At 45.9% G+C, this 16488-nt stretch overlaps 1 protein-coding gene across 3 annotated transcripts in view; it reads right to left on the reverse strand.

Annotated features, from left to right (window-relative positions):
* Positions 1-1880: 1880 nt before the first annotated feature.
* GLG1 (golgi glycoprotein 1) overlaps positions 1881-16488 on the reverse strand; it is a 150094-nt gene continuing 135486 nt past the window's right edge. For 2 of the 3 annotated variants that reach the window (XM_060129730.1, XM_060129729.1), the window contains 8 exons: positions 14704-14841; positions 12992-13115; positions 12002-12144; positions 11709-11810; positions 10667-10774; positions 8784-8904; positions 8048-8154; positions 1881-6923 (listed from right to left, as the gene is read on the reverse strand). In XM_060129730.1, coding sequence (XP_059985713.1) covers positions 6756-6923; positions 8048-8154; positions 8784-8904; positions 10667-10774; positions 11709-11810; positions 12002-12144; positions 12992-13115; positions 14704-14841 — 1011 coding nt within the window. In that variant the 3' untranslated portion in view covers positions 1881-6755. Of the gene's footprint in view, positions 6924-8047; positions 8189-8783; positions 8905-10666; positions 10775-11708; positions 11811-12001; positions 12145-12991; positions 13116-14703; positions 14842-16488 lie in introns of all 3 variants that reach the window. The other variant, XR_009536907.1, reaches the window with a different exon arrangement.

Here is a 16488-nt window from a genome sequence, read left to right on the forward strand (position 1 = left end):
GGCAAACACTCTCGTTTTGCAGCTAATCAGCTGTATGTGAAAACAAGTCCCTCCCCGCCTCTGCACCTCACTTTTTCTTTTTTTTTTTTTTTTTGCGGTACGCGGGCCTCTCACTGTTGTGGCCTCTCCCATTGCGGAGCACAGGCTCCGGACACGCAGGCTCCGGACACGCAGGCTCAGCGGCCATGGCTCACGGGTCCAGCCGCTCCGTGGCATGTGGGATCTTCCCGGACGGGGGTACGAACCCATGTCCCCTGCATCGGCAGGCAGACTCTCAACCACTGCGCCACCAGGGAAGCCCTCTTTTCTTTTTTTTTTTTAATTTATTTTTGGCTGCGTTGGGTCTTCATTGCTGCACGCAGGTTTTCTCTAGTTGCGGTGAGCTGGGGCTACTCTTCGTTGTGGTGCACGGGCTTCTCTCATTGCGGTGGCTTCTCTTGTTGCGGAGCATGGGCTCTAGGACCATGGGCTTCAGTAGTTGCAGCACATGAGCTCAGTAGTTGTGGCTCATGGGCTCTAGGGCACAGGCCCAGTAGTTGTGGCGCACGGGCTTAGTTGCTCCGCGGCATGTGGGATCTTCCTGGACCAGGGCTCGAACCCGTAGTTCCCTGCATTGGCAGGCAGATTCTTAACCACTGCACCATCAGGGAAGTTCCTGCACCTCACTTTTTCATCTAAGTGAGAGACTTGGACAGTCTAACCTTCTCTCCTTTTCGGCTAAAACGCTTTTGTTCTTAGTCCCTTTGGAAAACAGAGGCCAAACGCCTCTGAGGATTGAAGTTGGCCAAGGATCTTTTACCAGAAAAATCACACACAGAATTTGGGAGTGGGGCAATTCACTCAGAGACTGCTAAGGTGTCAGCCAGGCAACACGTAAGCCATTCACTGCTGCGGTGTCCCCTCGGGGGGCTGAGGGCAGCTTGGCCGGCGAGCCACTTCTCCCTTGTAGAGATACAGGTGACGAGGAGCCTGAACCCGTAGCTCATGTCCTACACTTACACCAAAGCCAGGTAGCCTCTCCAGGGCATGCATTCAGGGCTGACGGCTGCCCTGAGCCTCCTAGATAAAGCAATATTCACATTGGGACTCAAAATGCCCCTCAACCGCTCCCTCCTTTCTTCTTCTACTCTTCACCTTCTCCCATGTCCACTGTACACATAGGCCTACTATCTCCTAAGTGACAGCTGCTGAAAATGGATTTGAGGAGTTCTGAGGAGAAACCCTGGGTTCCAGGTTACCCCTCCTTTCTCACTGAACATCCCATTTCATTACTTGAATATTAGTACAGCCATTACTACTTAAAGAAATCCTTGCTACCATGCAATTCCTTAAGCTGTTACTTTTTAACAGCCGGATGCACATTGGCTTTGCTGAGAGTAGAGGAGGTAGAAGACAAGGTTCGGGAAGGGTGTCATGAGGTCACTGACCTCAGGGGTGGGCTGTTGGAAGGGGGAGGCAAGCACTGACTAAACGCGGACATAGCAGGGCCCAGAAAATAAATGTGGCCTAGTTCTGGGCCTGAATGGGAAGGCGGCCATCAGAGACCAGGTGCCATCCATGTGTCACATCTATAAGGAGAAGTTCCAGGTATGTGTTCCCCCCAGGAAGGAGCCTCATCACATGGCTTAAACACATCAGTAGAATGAACAAGTCTGGACACATGAGCTTGAGAGTCAGAAAACCCCAGATCTGGCTTCCAGCTCTCCTGTAAAGGCCTATGGTCCTACTCTGTTTGACCTAATTAGCCAAGAACACGGACATTCTAACAGTAAGTTTCTGAGCGTCAGTGGCAAGTTTACAGTCCGTACTCACAGCTCCGGAGACTTCTTCCAGCAGAGCATGTGGTTGGAGGAGAGTCCTCCCAGTCACCACAGAGAAAATTTAACAAGTAAAAACCTGCAAACTCTTTATTAAATTCTCCCATTTCATCTGTACAGAAAAAAATGCACATTATGTTCAGAATCTCAGTAACATCTCAAAATTACACAGCATGAACATGTAAAAACAAGAAACTTCCAGGATTTTATACATAGAAAGGAAAACCATTTACAAAAGAGGCTTGTTAGTTTTACTTTTCTTTTTTTCCTTCTTAAAAAAAAAAAGTTAAAGGCCTAAGATCTCACACAGCATTTGCTGTACAGTCTGTTTTCCTGCTTCGATTAACCTGGGAACATGGTGTTGGGAGAAGCCGCTCAGGAAGCCTCGGGCTGCCAGCCCCTCCCGTCGGTCACTCACTCTAGTGCCCCTCAGTCTGACAGGGACCTGTTCAAACCATCTAGCGTGTGTGGTACAGGGCCTGCTGGGCTCTGGGGTCCAGTTGTCAATTCTATGTTGGGGGGAAGGCGAAACAGAATATAGAGGCACTATCTGAATTTTCTCCTTGCCCAAGGAGATTCCTCCACTGCATGTATCCCAACATCCCTACCTGTGCGTTGTGGCAGCTCTTGGGAAGGGAGAAGGAGAGGAAGCCACCATCAGGATCCTGTCACTACCAGCCCGAGCAGACAGTCCCACCTTTGTGCTCCAGATGACAAACAGTCCCTGGGTCTCCGCAGTGATCTCACTAGATGGCCTGGATGAACCTGTCACTCTGAAGAGTCAGTCTTGGTTTGCTCATGACTGATCTTTTATCTGGGGTCTGGGCAGGAAGGGGGATTCGGCTTCAAACTTGATTGCCCTGACATGTGACCCTGGTCCTAGGGGAGAGGAGGACCAAGAGGAGTGTAGTGGGAGAGATAACCAACCAAGACATGTGAGAGAGAGACGGAGACCAGAACATCAGCTCTGGCCCCAGGCCCTTTGGGAATTGAAGACCAGTGTGGAAGAGGGGACTTAGGAGTGGAGTATCCCTAAAGGCCTGGGGGAAACTCAGGGCACTGGAATGCTGCATTTTATAAAATTACTTAGGTGCTGTCCAAATGGTGAGAATAAATAAAAGGAGTCTTTGAGGTTTTTCAAATTTCCTAAGAATCAGAAATATAAGTAAACATACCAAAATGCACATGATTCAAAAAGCCATATTCTTCTTTTTGTTCTACGGCCCCAATTTAGTTTGAATGTGTCAGGCTGTGTTGGCTGGCTTCTAAGGGTCCCTGCTCCAGGTTCCTTCTCCGTATCTGCTTGCTTAGAGTAAGTTATATGCAGAAAACGTTTACTTTTTGGTGGGGGAGGGGAAGAAATGGGATGGGGAGGCCTTTCTCAGAGGAACTTGAGACCAGGTAAGGAGGTCCCACAAAGCAACCTACCCCTCCCTGGGTGACTCACACTAGTGGGGTTCTTTAGGATAGAAGTGGTACCACAAGCCTGGGGGTGGCACAGAAGTCAGGCTGATATAGGAGAGTGAATCTTCCTTTGGGAAGGTGGCGGGAGGTCAGCACTCTGTCTGATAGAACGTAAACGATCCTACGACTCTTTACTACTGGCTTCTCTTGTTACTCGAGCTCAGGGAACAGGAAGAAATGAAATCTGATGGTAATTTCCTGGCACACCTAGGAAAGTAGAATCTCCCTCCTTCCCAGCGTCCCCAAGAAGAATATGTGCAGGATGTGAGACGGTCAAAGGCCTGCAATGAATACAAGTCAACACCTGCTCACTCAGTATTAGAATTCCCCTCGCTTCCAAGGATGCACTGGCTCAGAACAAGCTGATGGGATCCATAGCACTGGGCCTGGTAGTGGTACCAGAATTTTAGGGAACGCTAAGAAGGAGGGCTTTCCTGCTGGAGTGAACCCAAGCCCGAGCGATGGCTCCCACCTCAGAGCATCTTGCTAGCAGACTTCTCTTGGGACAGCAGCAATAGCAGGGGAAGGCCAGGGATGCACCAGGGTCAAGGTCTCACTCCCACAGCCACCCTTCTGTGTGAGAAACTCCGACGCAGGGAGAAGACAGCCTTGCTCTTGACGTTCTGCTCAGATTTCTGACCTCCTGCACTGCAGGGCCTCCAGCCCAGAGAGTGACCTCCTGGCACCTCTGGGGTGTTGTAGAGACACCAAGTCTGAGTCTCTGAGACACTGGTGTGAGCTGACAAGGCCTGATGAGTTCTCTGGCTACTGGAATCTTCAGCAAGTGCTTGGAGCCTTGGCCTTGGACAAAAACCCTACCTGCTGCTTATGTTATTGTTCATGGGGTAGACATTAGAAGAGAAAAAGGACACAGGTCTGTCATCAGCTCCACTAGGGCCATGGTTTCTTCTTGACTAATTCTTGACTAGCTGATTTACCCAAGAGTGACCTATGAGCCCAGTAACCAGAGGTGTCCCAGAACCTGTTTTGTTACACCAATGAGGTACAGAAATGGATATAGTTGGGCCGTAGTTTCAGATGGTGCTGGGCCCCTTGGATGCAGGAAACTGCTCAGTCATATGAAACTATTCTAAAAACCAGTCACTGAAACTACTCCAAGTCGGATGGTGAAATGTTTTCTGACAACGAGCAATCAAAGATACCGGCTGAGTTATCCCTTCTATCTATCCGGATCATTTCTAAAGATGACAAATGTTTCAAGAATCAAACTCCTTTTCAAACTTCCAGATCTGCTGCAGACAATTGAGATCATCTCTCAGTTCAGAAAGAACAAAAGTATCTAGACACATTAAACTATGGAGATGTTTTATATACACTGGGAGGGAGACTGCAGAGATGGAGAATGGTACTCCCACTCTCATCAAACAGGGAACAGTCATTCTATCCTGTAAACCACATCAGACATGTCAGTGGGGGCCTGTGTACAGATATATCCCCGGTCCTCGATCCCAGACCCCACCACCCAGGGGGGAGCCCCTGGAGGTGGACTATCTAGATCAGCTCAGTTCAGTCCAAAAGTGGTGGTAGGAGGGGGCGCTGCTCGGACTCCAAGAGTTTCAAGTTTTATGAGGCTGAAGAACCCCAGGACAGTTGCTAAGAATCAGGAAGACCCTAAGAGCAGGACTTGGGGGACCAAGCAGCTTGGAAGCTCCCCTTCATGACTTGGAGTACCCTAGGCAGGGAGGATATGCAGCTTCTAGAACCCACTGCCTCCAGGAAGGGTAGTAAAAAGGAAGAAGAAAGAAAAAGAAGAAAACCACAGTATTCAAATATGTCAGTCAGGTTAGACAAGGAGTCATTTGGATCAACCGAGCCACAAACTGACCCACTTTGTACTGAACACATTCCAGGGAAGACAGATGTGGGGAGGTCCCTCAGCACGTGTGCACAGCGGCAAAGAGGCGCAGGGCAAGGGATGGAGCATGGTCTACGTGGACAGTTTTAGGCACGTGATTTATAATACTTTGTGGAGTCTAACAGGTTAATAAAATATATATTATATAAATATATCTTCTACTGTACACGCCGCCCTCTTGTGCAGCCACTGGATTCCATGCCCCAAACTCAAGTCCAGGTGCACCAGGTTGAACTGTGATGCCTGCACTCCTCCCTTTTTATACTCCAAGCCTGTCATCTCTACACTGGAGGGACGAGGGATGGTCAGGAATATTGCTTCCATAAAGCTCAGATTCAGGAAAGACTGATGAATCATCAAAGTACATTTAGCCAATGCCTACTGTAGTGGGTGTATGCAGCAAACGGACAGAAAGAAAAAACGGAGAAACGCCTCCATCTTTTAATGTAGTAATTTTCCACACCCTCTCCATGTAGAGGTCTAAAGGAGCTTGTCTGGGAAGGTGGCCTTGAACCTGCAGAAAGGTCAGGTTGGACTGCCAGTCACACCCTGAGACCAGGCTAAGTCTTTATAAGCCATTGTCTCACCTGGGAAGTAAAGCAAAGTCAATCAATACCCCGCTCCTCCTTCCTGCCCTGAGCTCCGGCCCCCAGAGTCACGGCCTCCCGGTGAAGCGGAGGGCTTCTGGAGGAACTGCCACCCCAGCAGGATCAATCCAAACGCGACTTGAGTCCTGCAGTGCCCTGGAGGAGGAAGGTCACTGGGGCACTCTGCCTTGGGCCTCAGGGTCCAGCCTCTCCATGCAGATCAGTGGACAGATCAGCTGCACACACTTCTGATCCCCTCTCCAACCCACCTGCCCTCGGCCTAGGGAAGCTCATGCTCTACTCCACTGAGGTGAGGAGATCACACAAATGCCCACGGCTGTGGGGTCCTGACCAGCAGTGGCTCTACTAGGGTAGGAACTGGAAGGCATCACTGTTTCAGCAGAAGAAAACAAGACCCAAAGCGGGCTGGTTAGTCGTTTCCCACTACTCGGTGAAGTCCATGGCCCTGACATGGGCCAAAGGTGCTGTTGAGAAGTAAGCAAGACATCCCAGTTACAGCATGTTGGGTGGTGTGTTTCCCCTCTAAAGTCCTGCCTTCATTTCACACTGTCACACAGAAGAAATAACCCCATTGCTCAAATCAAGCCTGGAGGAGATGTGTTACTATATACATTTTTTTCTTTAAAAATTTCTTTTTTTTTTTTTGGTGTTTTTAAAAAAAAAAATCGTTTGAGTTGCAGGTCAGGTGAGTTGGTTCTGGAAGTACTGGTAGTTCCATCGGTATGAGAGACTTGTCTATGGGCAGGTAAACCCGAGTTTGCCAACAAAGGCAATACCCAAAGCGGCCAGCTGCTGCACAAATGGTCGAGGAGGAGGATACCATGGACACGGGTGAAGTCTGAGACGGGACAATGCGGTGGATACCTGCTGCTGCTCTAACATGGGTGTTGGTGTCACCTCGCAGAAGGACGAGGTGGGTGGGTACGCTATACAGGAGGGCTGTACAAACTGGGCACTGGACAGGTAGTTCCTCTGGTGCTCAAGGTGGCTCTACCTGTCCTTGAGCTCTCGTGTCACTCGTTTGGTGATACGTCCACACATCAGGCCAATCAGGAACAGTATGCAGATGCTCCCACTGATCACAGAGAGAATGTAGTTCTTTGAAGGGGATGTCATCACTTGCATGGCGAGGTCAGAGAAGCCATCCGCGGGGGCCACCTGGAAAACACACAGGGGCATCATCCTCGGAGAGAAGCGGGCTGGGACAATGCTTGCTCTAACTTGCCCCCCTGGACTGCTACTGTAACTTAGGTCATTTCTTTTGGGGAGAGAGGAGGGCAACGGGCAAGAAAATCAAACACCGAGCTACAACTGTTCTTCCCGATCATACAATTCATCACAGTGATCACTGCCGCCCACGTAGTAACAGCTCTCACAGAGGACCTGATGGTGTGCTGGCAAAGGGCTCAGCATGTTTCAATCGTTTAGTCCTCACATTAGTCCTGGGACATACATTTTACTACTCCCACGCTACAGATGAAGGCCCGGAGGCCCGAGGGGTGGGAAGTGGTCAAGTGACTTGCACAAGGTCACAGGTTCTTACATATTTTGATTTATTTTCTTCACGTTGCTGTCTTTTTAAAAACAAAGAGAAAAGCTGAGATTCTGTCGGGTGCTAATTCTCTGTCGTGACTTGTTTTCACTCACCATCATATCATCAGCATCCGCCCCCCACCAAAAACAACTTGCAAACATGACTTATGCTGACTGAATATACTTAATCACTCCCCCAATCGTGGACACTCAGAGTCTAACCAGTTTTCATCCTCAGTTTTCCTCAGTGCTTTCTCCAGTGGACCTCTGTGGTAGGCTACTATAGCAGAATCAGGACCAAAAGGCTCCCCAGGCGCACACGGACCTGTTCCGTTGAGTCTCAACTTAGCCTGGGTGCTGAAAAGGGTCCAGCCCAGAGAGGTCTGGGCTGCTTCTGTGCTCATCCATGTACTCAGAACAGAGCAAGGAGGCTCCAGATTAATCTGATTTAAGAACCAACATCTGCCAACAGAAAACTAGCAGTGGAGTCACTGTGAAGCAACGCTTGGCGGCTCAAAGGCGGAAACTAATGACGAAAGAAGGGACTAATTAATGTCTCTGCTGTGCTACCTGGAGATGATGGCTCCAGGCTCACAGAGCCCAGGCGTCTTATGGTGCACTGAGAGATTTTTTCAAATAAACCTACTGCCAGTCTCACAACAAGGACAAGGAGGCCAGTGAAGTATCTCAAAGAGACCTGGGAAACTGACAGAGGAGACGCCACATCAGGTGATTCTCGTGGTCATTACCTTTGCTGCGTAACTCCACATTTCAATCCGGTCATTGAGGCGTTTTTTGCACTCAGGTTGTAACCTCACCCGCTTATCCTCCAGGGCCTCCATAAGGCAGGACATTTCTGTGCAACGGAAAGGGATAAGAAGCGTCTGAAGCTGTACAGAACAGAAATTTCGGTAAGGATGGGGAGAAGGGTACCTAACCACCAGAGAATTCAGATCTGGAGGCTATACAAAGTTAAATCCCTTCAAGGACACTTAACCCAAGAGCTACCATGGAGAAGAATATTTAAGGTTGGCTGTCCAGAGTCTCTCTTAAAACCTCTCTCATTTTATTCATTGGACACACATGGCTCAGAAACAACCATATACCTGCCCAGGTTCCACCTCACACAGAACCTGTCTGCTGAGCCCACTGTGGTCACCGGGGAAGCTGATGAAGCTGTTCAAGGTTGGACAAGGTAGGGAAGAGGGCCATGATGATAGCTTAACTTTTGCCTCCCTGATAAATAACTCAACTTCCTCTTGTCATCAAATCTTTACCTCGGGTCATGGCTCTATCAGTTCAAACCTGCAGCAGGATTACTCCTAAACTCACTTTGCCACAAAGGCATCAACCAGGCCCCCAGTGGATGCTGTCTATGGTTGAGCTGCAGCTACAGAACAGAGTAGCTGGAACTGATGTCTCAGAGGGAGTCTTTGCTCCTCCCAAGACAGTTCAGACAGGGTCAGAGTGAACACCGTGACTTACGACGCCCTCGGCCAGGGGTGATGGCTGCACAGTGGTGTTTAATGTCCAGGGCACAAGCTGTATGAAGAACTGGGTCCACAAAGATGTCTGCTTTGCTTTCCTTCAGCATGTTTAACACTTCCTAAGAAGGGAAGATCATAGAGCTTTTACAGAGGAAATACATCAGATCCGTTGTCTGTAAATACTTTACATACAAACAAAAAAGTCAAGGAGGGACGATTAAGCCAACAGAGGCTACTCTGAGATAGGTGGCAATGTGGTGATGATGCAAAGAACGCAGACGGCTAGCATCCAATTTAATTCAATAAATACAATTTGGGGACCTAGCGTATGCAGAGCTGTTTGCTAATAAGCAAAGCGAGGCAAGTTTAAGATCAGAATTGGGTTTTGGGCACTCTGGTATGCTATATTATTAAATACTAAGTGTTAGTGTTTATATTGATTTAATGCAGTTATTTTGTTACTTTATATGTCTGAAAATGTGAAAATTGAAAATCAGAGTAATAAGCTATACTAAAATTCCCAAACAGAAAGGTGCATTTGCAAAATGTTTCACTTTACTTCCATTATCCTCAAAAGGAAAGAAAGAACTGACAGAGCATAACTTCTACTGCAAGAATAATTCTTATTTGAGTTTAAAGATGTTCTGAACAACAGGAATATAAACATGATAGAACTGAAATCAACTCTGCAGACTCTCCATTTATACATGATGAAATTATAGCAGGTAAAGACAGTCAAAAATTGCTTTCTTAAGTAAAAATTACTTTGTGCTTCACAGACTGTAAAACAATAAAACAAACAAACAAAAACAAAAACAAAAACCCTGAAATGTTGTTCAAAAAGTCCTCCTTGAAGTTAAATGGGATAATTTGATGAAGAAGTATTCAAAGGAAAATATCTGGATTTAGCCTTTAGCCAACTTCTGCCACTCCTCAGACCATGTGGAATTAGAAACATTTTTAGCAGATGAAAATATCTGCACACAATATTCACAGTGACTCAGTAATATCATTGAAACACTTTTCCAGAAAGAGATTACGTTTTTTAAAAAAGATCAAATACATTATTTCACTTTCAATTTTGTAAGATAATGCATGCTTAGCTATCTTTTTTTTTTTAATTAATTAATTTATTTTTGGCTGCGTTGGGTCTTCGTTGCTGCACGTAGGCTTTCTCTAGTTGTGGTGAGTGGGGGCTACTCTTTGTTGCGGTGTGTGGGCTTCTCATTGTGGTGGCTTCTCTCGTTGCAGAGCATGGGCTCTAGGCGCGTGGGCTTCAGTAGTTGTGGCACACAGGCTCAGCAGTTGTGGCTTGTGGGCTCTAGAGGGCAGGCTCAGTAGTTGTGGCTCACAGGCTCTAGAGCGCAGGCTCAGTAGTTGTGGCACACAGGCTTAGTTGCTCCACAGCATGTGGGATCTTCCCGGACCAGGGCTCGAACCTGTGTCCCCTGCACTGGCAGGAGGATTCTTAACCACTGCGTCACCAGAGAAGTCCAGCTATCATATTTTGATAAATTTGTTTTTATGTGATGTTTCTGAAATGAACTGAATTTGTAGTTTCATTGACTTTTACAAATGCAGTACGCTTACTGATATATTGGAATTGACATTTTACTTTGGCATAGCACTTAAACAATGACCTTAAACAATGGTCTAGTCATGGGGATGAGACATATTCACAAGTAATTAGTACATGTGAAAGACTATTTAAGTTACAGACAATTAATGGTCAAAAGGCAAATTAGTTTGGTAAGAGGGAACAAGATAGAATTCTGGGAAGGAAGGTTTAGATTTGATCACTAAGATGTACAGACTATAGCTTTAAGAGGAAGAAGAGCAGAGAAAAGCAAGTGAGAGAAAATGGTGACTGATGGGAGTTACCTTTTTACACATTTCTGTTTTGATTTTGAGCAGGTTAACTTTGAGGCACTCCTCTACTTGACCTGTCTGCTCCTGGGCTGCTGCTTCTTCGGCACATAGACTGGCAATCTGTTCAGGACACACACAAAAAACAAGGGAACCCCTACTCTCACGAGACACCTTGGTCTCTGAAGCATGTCGATTGGAGATCCTCCCACACATGTGCCCGGGGCTCTTCTCAAACGGATCAAACGGATTCCTGGTGGATTTTACTCCCCTCCCTCCCATATGGGATGCCAGGCTCTGTTCTCCTTCACAAGGACTGACACAGAATTGAAAAACAGTCAATACATGTATCATCATGCTGTCAACCCCAAGACCTGAGTCAGACTGTCCCAGGGCTGGCCACAAAGAAGGCTATTCTCTGATTCCTCAAGAGGAAGGTCATACAGCCAAGTAAAATCCTAAAAGCAAATGCTTGACATTGACAGAGGTTCAGAGTCAACCCAGCTACACAACTTGGAAACACACACACACACACACACACAAAGGGGTCCTGACACATAGCCTGCAGCACAGTTAAAAATTTAACCTTCTTTGGACAGCTTTGTAAGCTTTTTTGAAATATCTTTAGCCATGTTCCCATAAAATGGACATATGTTGAACAAGGTTCACTACATGACCTTTTCTAGCTAGAAAGTCAAGTAATATCCAAGAACTGGCACTTCGGTAGAGGCATTACAGGAGCACTTTTATCCTTCTGGCAAGTGTTGGGAGTATTCTGCGTTGAACGTCAGAATAAGGAGAGGGAAGGACAAACTAGACGTAGACAGATATAATAAACAAAAATGCTGTTCAATAGAGAAATATGGAATCAAAACTGAATAGTGATAGGACTAAGGACAAACCAAATTCAGTGTTACACAGAACCAGGAACTCAGACAGTGGAGAGCCTAGAAGAGCCCTGGATTCAGGGCTGAAGGGAAACAGAGTAAAGAACTTTTCTCCAGTAAAACTTCTCTGACCAGCTCTGTTCACAACCTGTTTTGTCCCCAAATCCTACCTCATCCGAGCAGTGTAGCTGGAGCTGAGGATCCAGTCGGTAATCTAGAGCAGACTCCTGGATAATAATCCGGATCTGGTCTTCACAGTCTGAAGAGAGGCGCTACATGTGACAAGGGAGAGTATGCCAGCCTATTAGAACATGTCAGCTTTTTATCTGGGCCCTGGCTTGGGGAAGGTGTGCAAAAAGGTCTTAGGGAAAGTAGCAGCAAGCTACGGACCTCCAAAGAAAAAACTGCCAGGACTAGTGGAGGTTCCATAAGTACACTCTGTGGAAAGCCCAGGGCAGTTTACCTGGTCAGCATATCTCAACTTGAGGCAAGAGATGACTTGACCTTCTAACTCCGAATCGTCCTTGGCCTTAGTCAGGATACCATGACAGAATTTAGGAATGTCAGCTTTACAGGCTTTCCTCAGCACAGGGTTTAAGCGGTAATCTAGAGCAGAAAGGAATAAGCACAGGATAAAACACTCCACCTGGATTCACAAATGTTTTGAGATCCACTTACCCAAAGGGGGCATATTAGGTCAATGACCACTAATAAACCACTGATTTGTTTACTTGGTAAATGTTTACTGAGCTCTCACTACACTGTTTTATTTTATTTTATTTTTGGCCATGTCCTGCGGCTTGTGGGATTGAACCCGGGCCACGGCAGTGAAAGCCCAGAATCCTAACTAGGCCACCAGGGAACTCCCTCAACACGCTGTTTTAAATCAGCAATATACTGTGGTGGAAGAGCAGACGTGGAAACCCCCAGGAAACGTACTCTGCAGCAGCTCTGCAGGATCTATTGAGGCCAACATTCTAAGCAGTCCTCACAAAAATCTAGCAGACATCAGCAACCTTCCCCATGATACATATTTTTGAAAATTCTGAGAACAGACTATCCAACTCAACCTGACCACTAAGTTACAAGGTCTTGCAACTCAGAGCTTAAATTTCTCTGTTCTAAAACAGATTACCCACATATTCTCCTGCCACATGCGTGAAGTTTTACTAAATTTCTAGACTTTTCAATGAACTTTAGCCCTAATTCGTTTTGTACACCCTTCAAAGGCAAGTGTCCTATGTTTTCAGCCTCCTCTTTCCCATGACTTTCATTCTGTTCTTCTAGATGCTCTTCAAGGAAGAAGTAAGTCACTTTGCTCATCACATCCGGACTCTTCCCTTAACATTCAGGAGCAACAAAGCACCTTTAGTTTAATTAGGCAAGTATATGCCCACTCAATTCCTTTCAAGCCATACCCAGCAGGACCAGGAAAGCCACGCCAAAATGTTACCAGTGTTCTGGGTGATCTGGCGCTTGGTTATCATCTGTTTGCATTTGGGATCCATCAATTCACTGTTCTTATTTTGCTTCAAGCATTGCAACATCGTTTTGGAATCCGCTTCTGGACAGAATCTCTGCAAAGAAACAAAGTTTTATAGAAGTAGTTACCCAAATATGGCAATTAACACCATATTTATCACTCTTACATCTTTTGGGGAGCTTATGACAGAACCTAAAGGCATCACTTGGGACGAGAAATGGTAAGCCTGAATAATCACCCAGCCTCAAGTTCCCCTTTACCTATTCTCTACTATATTTCTCAATTTCTTTCTACTACCTGTTCCTATTTTGGATAGAACGCGTTCCCTACTTACATGGCTATGCTACATTACACGGCCTCTCATAAGCTTACATACTGTTTTTGCATGAACGTAACATTGTACCAGGTGACCACCTAGCCCTCAAGCCACATCTACCCAATCCCAATGGGAAATTTAGGAATTACCCAGCAACCAGTGTGAACAGGGATGTGGGGGAAGGACCTATCTGGTTCACCCCTTTAACCAGAGGGGCTATAATCCTACCAAATCCTGCGAAGCCAGCCCCCGTACACTTGTTAGTGTCCTTGAAGTCAGAGATTCATTTTGGACTAGTGATAAACTCTATCTATATCTGCTAATCCACAGTCTATTAATTATAGTCCACTGTTATCTTAATATGGGGACATGGAGTGCTGACTGATTTTTTTTTTTTTTTTTGCGGTATGCGGGCCTCTCACTGCTGTGGCCTCTCCCGTTGTGTAGCACAGGCTTCGGATGCGCAGGCTCAGCGGCCATGGCTCACGGGCCCAGCCGCTCCGCGGCATGTGGGATCCTCCCAGACCGGGGCACGAACCCGTGTCCCCTGCATCGGCAGGCGGACTCTCAACCACTGCGCCACCAGGGAAGCCCCTGCTGACTGATTTTTATAGAAGTCATCAAAATCTTACAAACCTCCCTCAAATCAGAGCCTGACATTTCCACTTTTACAGAGGACTCAACTCTTCCAGACCCAGCTAAAGAGACTTCTAACTTTCACAGTTCTCTTTGGAGTTTATTGATAGGGTGAGGAGTATCATTTTATTTTAAAGGGAAGCTGAAATAAGGGGTTAGCACTTTAAGTTTAATCTCTTTGTACGTGTGGACAAATAAAGGAACTGACATCCAGGTTCTCCAGTCAGCCCTGCTGCAGGGGGCATTTATTGAAGAAGTAAATGAAGCAAAACAACCTGTAGAACAAAAAAAGCCTTTGATGGTGACAGATGGATGATCAGGACATTTGATGGTGGCCTCCTCAGTATACCTACCACCAACCGTGCTCAAAACCAATCACATATTTAAAGGACATCTATTTACTTCTTCCTCAGGTCAAAGTGAGGTTAGCTATCTTAGCTTAGTGGTTCTGAAACTTGAGCTTCATTGGAACCCCCGGGGGCTTGTGAAAACAGAGGGCGCCACTCCCAGAGCTTGACTCAGAGATCAGGGTGGGGCCTGAGACTTTGTAAGTTCCCAGGTGGTGCTGACGCTGCAGGTCTAGGGACCAGACTTCGAGAACCACAGCCGTAGCTATATAAAACAGGTTGACATTGAGAGATTATATGAATTTTCTCTGAAATCTAAAGAAGTTTGTGTTTTTGTTATGTTGACTTACCCTGTGCTCAACCCTTGGTTTTGGGTCCCTTACCTTTATCATCTGCTTGCAGACTCTCATGAGTGTATAGTCTAGTTCTGGGTCCATCATCTCTGTCTCCTGCAGCTTAAAGACTTTCTGGTGGCAACGGGTGCTCAGCTGCTTCTTGTTTTCTTTCAGACATTCAATAATCTAGGGCATAACAGTTACGGGCAAGTTAAGAGGTGTATCAGGTATTGATAATCCATGTTTTCTGACTGAAGCATTAAGTTCTTAGTACATTCCTCACTTTTCTATACAGGTACCTTTCATTTCTAATTCCTAGGTAATAGGAATCAGGATTTCCTCACAAAGGAGAATTATAATAGATTTACAACCCCAGGGCTAATAGCAAACCAAATGTATAAACATTATGGATAAAGAGCAGGTTGTACTGGAGTCTAAGGGGAAGGAAACCCTCTCAAGATTCCTGGTTTCTTCTTCCTTCCAGGGCTGTTCCTTGTCAAGATCCCTTTTGGAGTATACATCAGGCTCTCTGCCTTTCCCTGGAGCAATAACCCTGACTCGACAGCAAGCACAAGCCAGGAAGTTCAGTTCAACTCACCATTTACCACATGAGAACAGAGCATTAGATGCCAGCTACGAATGAGACTCAATCCTTACCTTTGAAGACTATACAGTCTCACAGGGCAAAGTTATATAAACAAACAACTACAATAAAAAAGATGAGTGACTTAACATAAAAGAATAAAATGCCATGGGATAGATTTTAAGAGAGTGAATTAGGTGTATCCTAAAACCTCCCCTTCCCTACAACAAACTTTTAGCTACTATAAAAAAAAGATAAAGAAAGAAAGCAGATGGGAAGCTGCAGTAGCTAGGGCTGTAGCATGTAGTCATGAGACTTCTATGAAATCCTCAAGGCACAACCAAGAATCACCAAATACAGTTGACCCTTCAATGACAAGGGTTTGAACTACACAGGTCCACTTATATGAGAATTTTTTTCAATAGTAAACACTACAGTTCTACATGATCTGTGACTGGTTGAGTCTGTGGATGTGGAACTTAGATAGGGAAGGCCCAACATATATGGAGGGCTGACACTATACACAGGTTTTTAACTATGTGGACGTGCAGCACTCCTAACCCCATACTGTTCAAGGGTCAACTGCAGTTAAGGAACACTAATACCGTAAGAAACATGATAAACAAAATAAATCAAGGCCTCAAAACTGAGGGGGAAAGGCAACAGAGCAATCAAACGTATATTGAATATCTTCAGAACAACAGAGAAGAAAACAGTAAATAAGAATAAAGAACAGGTAGTTATGAGAAGAACCAATTAGAGATGTTACAAATGAAAAATAAGTGAAGGGGACAAGACGGTGGAGTAGTAGGACCTGAGCTCACCTCCACTCGCAAAAACACCAAAATCACAACTAACTGCTGAACAACCATCAAAAAAGACTGGAACCTACCAAAAAAGATATTCTACTTCCAAAGACAAGCCACAGTGAGATGGTAGGAGGGGCACATTGATGATACAATCAAATCCTATACCCACTGGGTGGGCAACCTACAAACTGGAAAATAAGTATATCGCAGAGGTTCTTGGACTTGGGTGACTGTTTCCTTTCCCATGTTAGGGAAGTTTTCAGCTATCATCTCTTCAAATATTTTCTCAGGCCCTTTCTCTCTTCTCCTTCTGGGACCCCTATAATGCAAATGTTGTTACATTTCACGTTGTCCCAGAGGTCTCTTAAACTCTCCTCACTTTTCATTCTTTTTTATTTTTTTAATTCTGTTCTGCAGCAGTGATTTCCACCATTCTGTCTT

This window comes from Lagenorhynchus albirostris, chromosome 19 (genome assembly GCF_949774975.1).
Source record: "Lagenorhynchus albirostris chromosome 19, mLagAlb1.1, whole genome shotgun sequence".
Lineage (NCBI taxonomy): Eukaryota > Metazoa > Chordata > Mammalia > Artiodactyla > Delphinidae > Lagenorhynchus > Lagenorhynchus albirostris.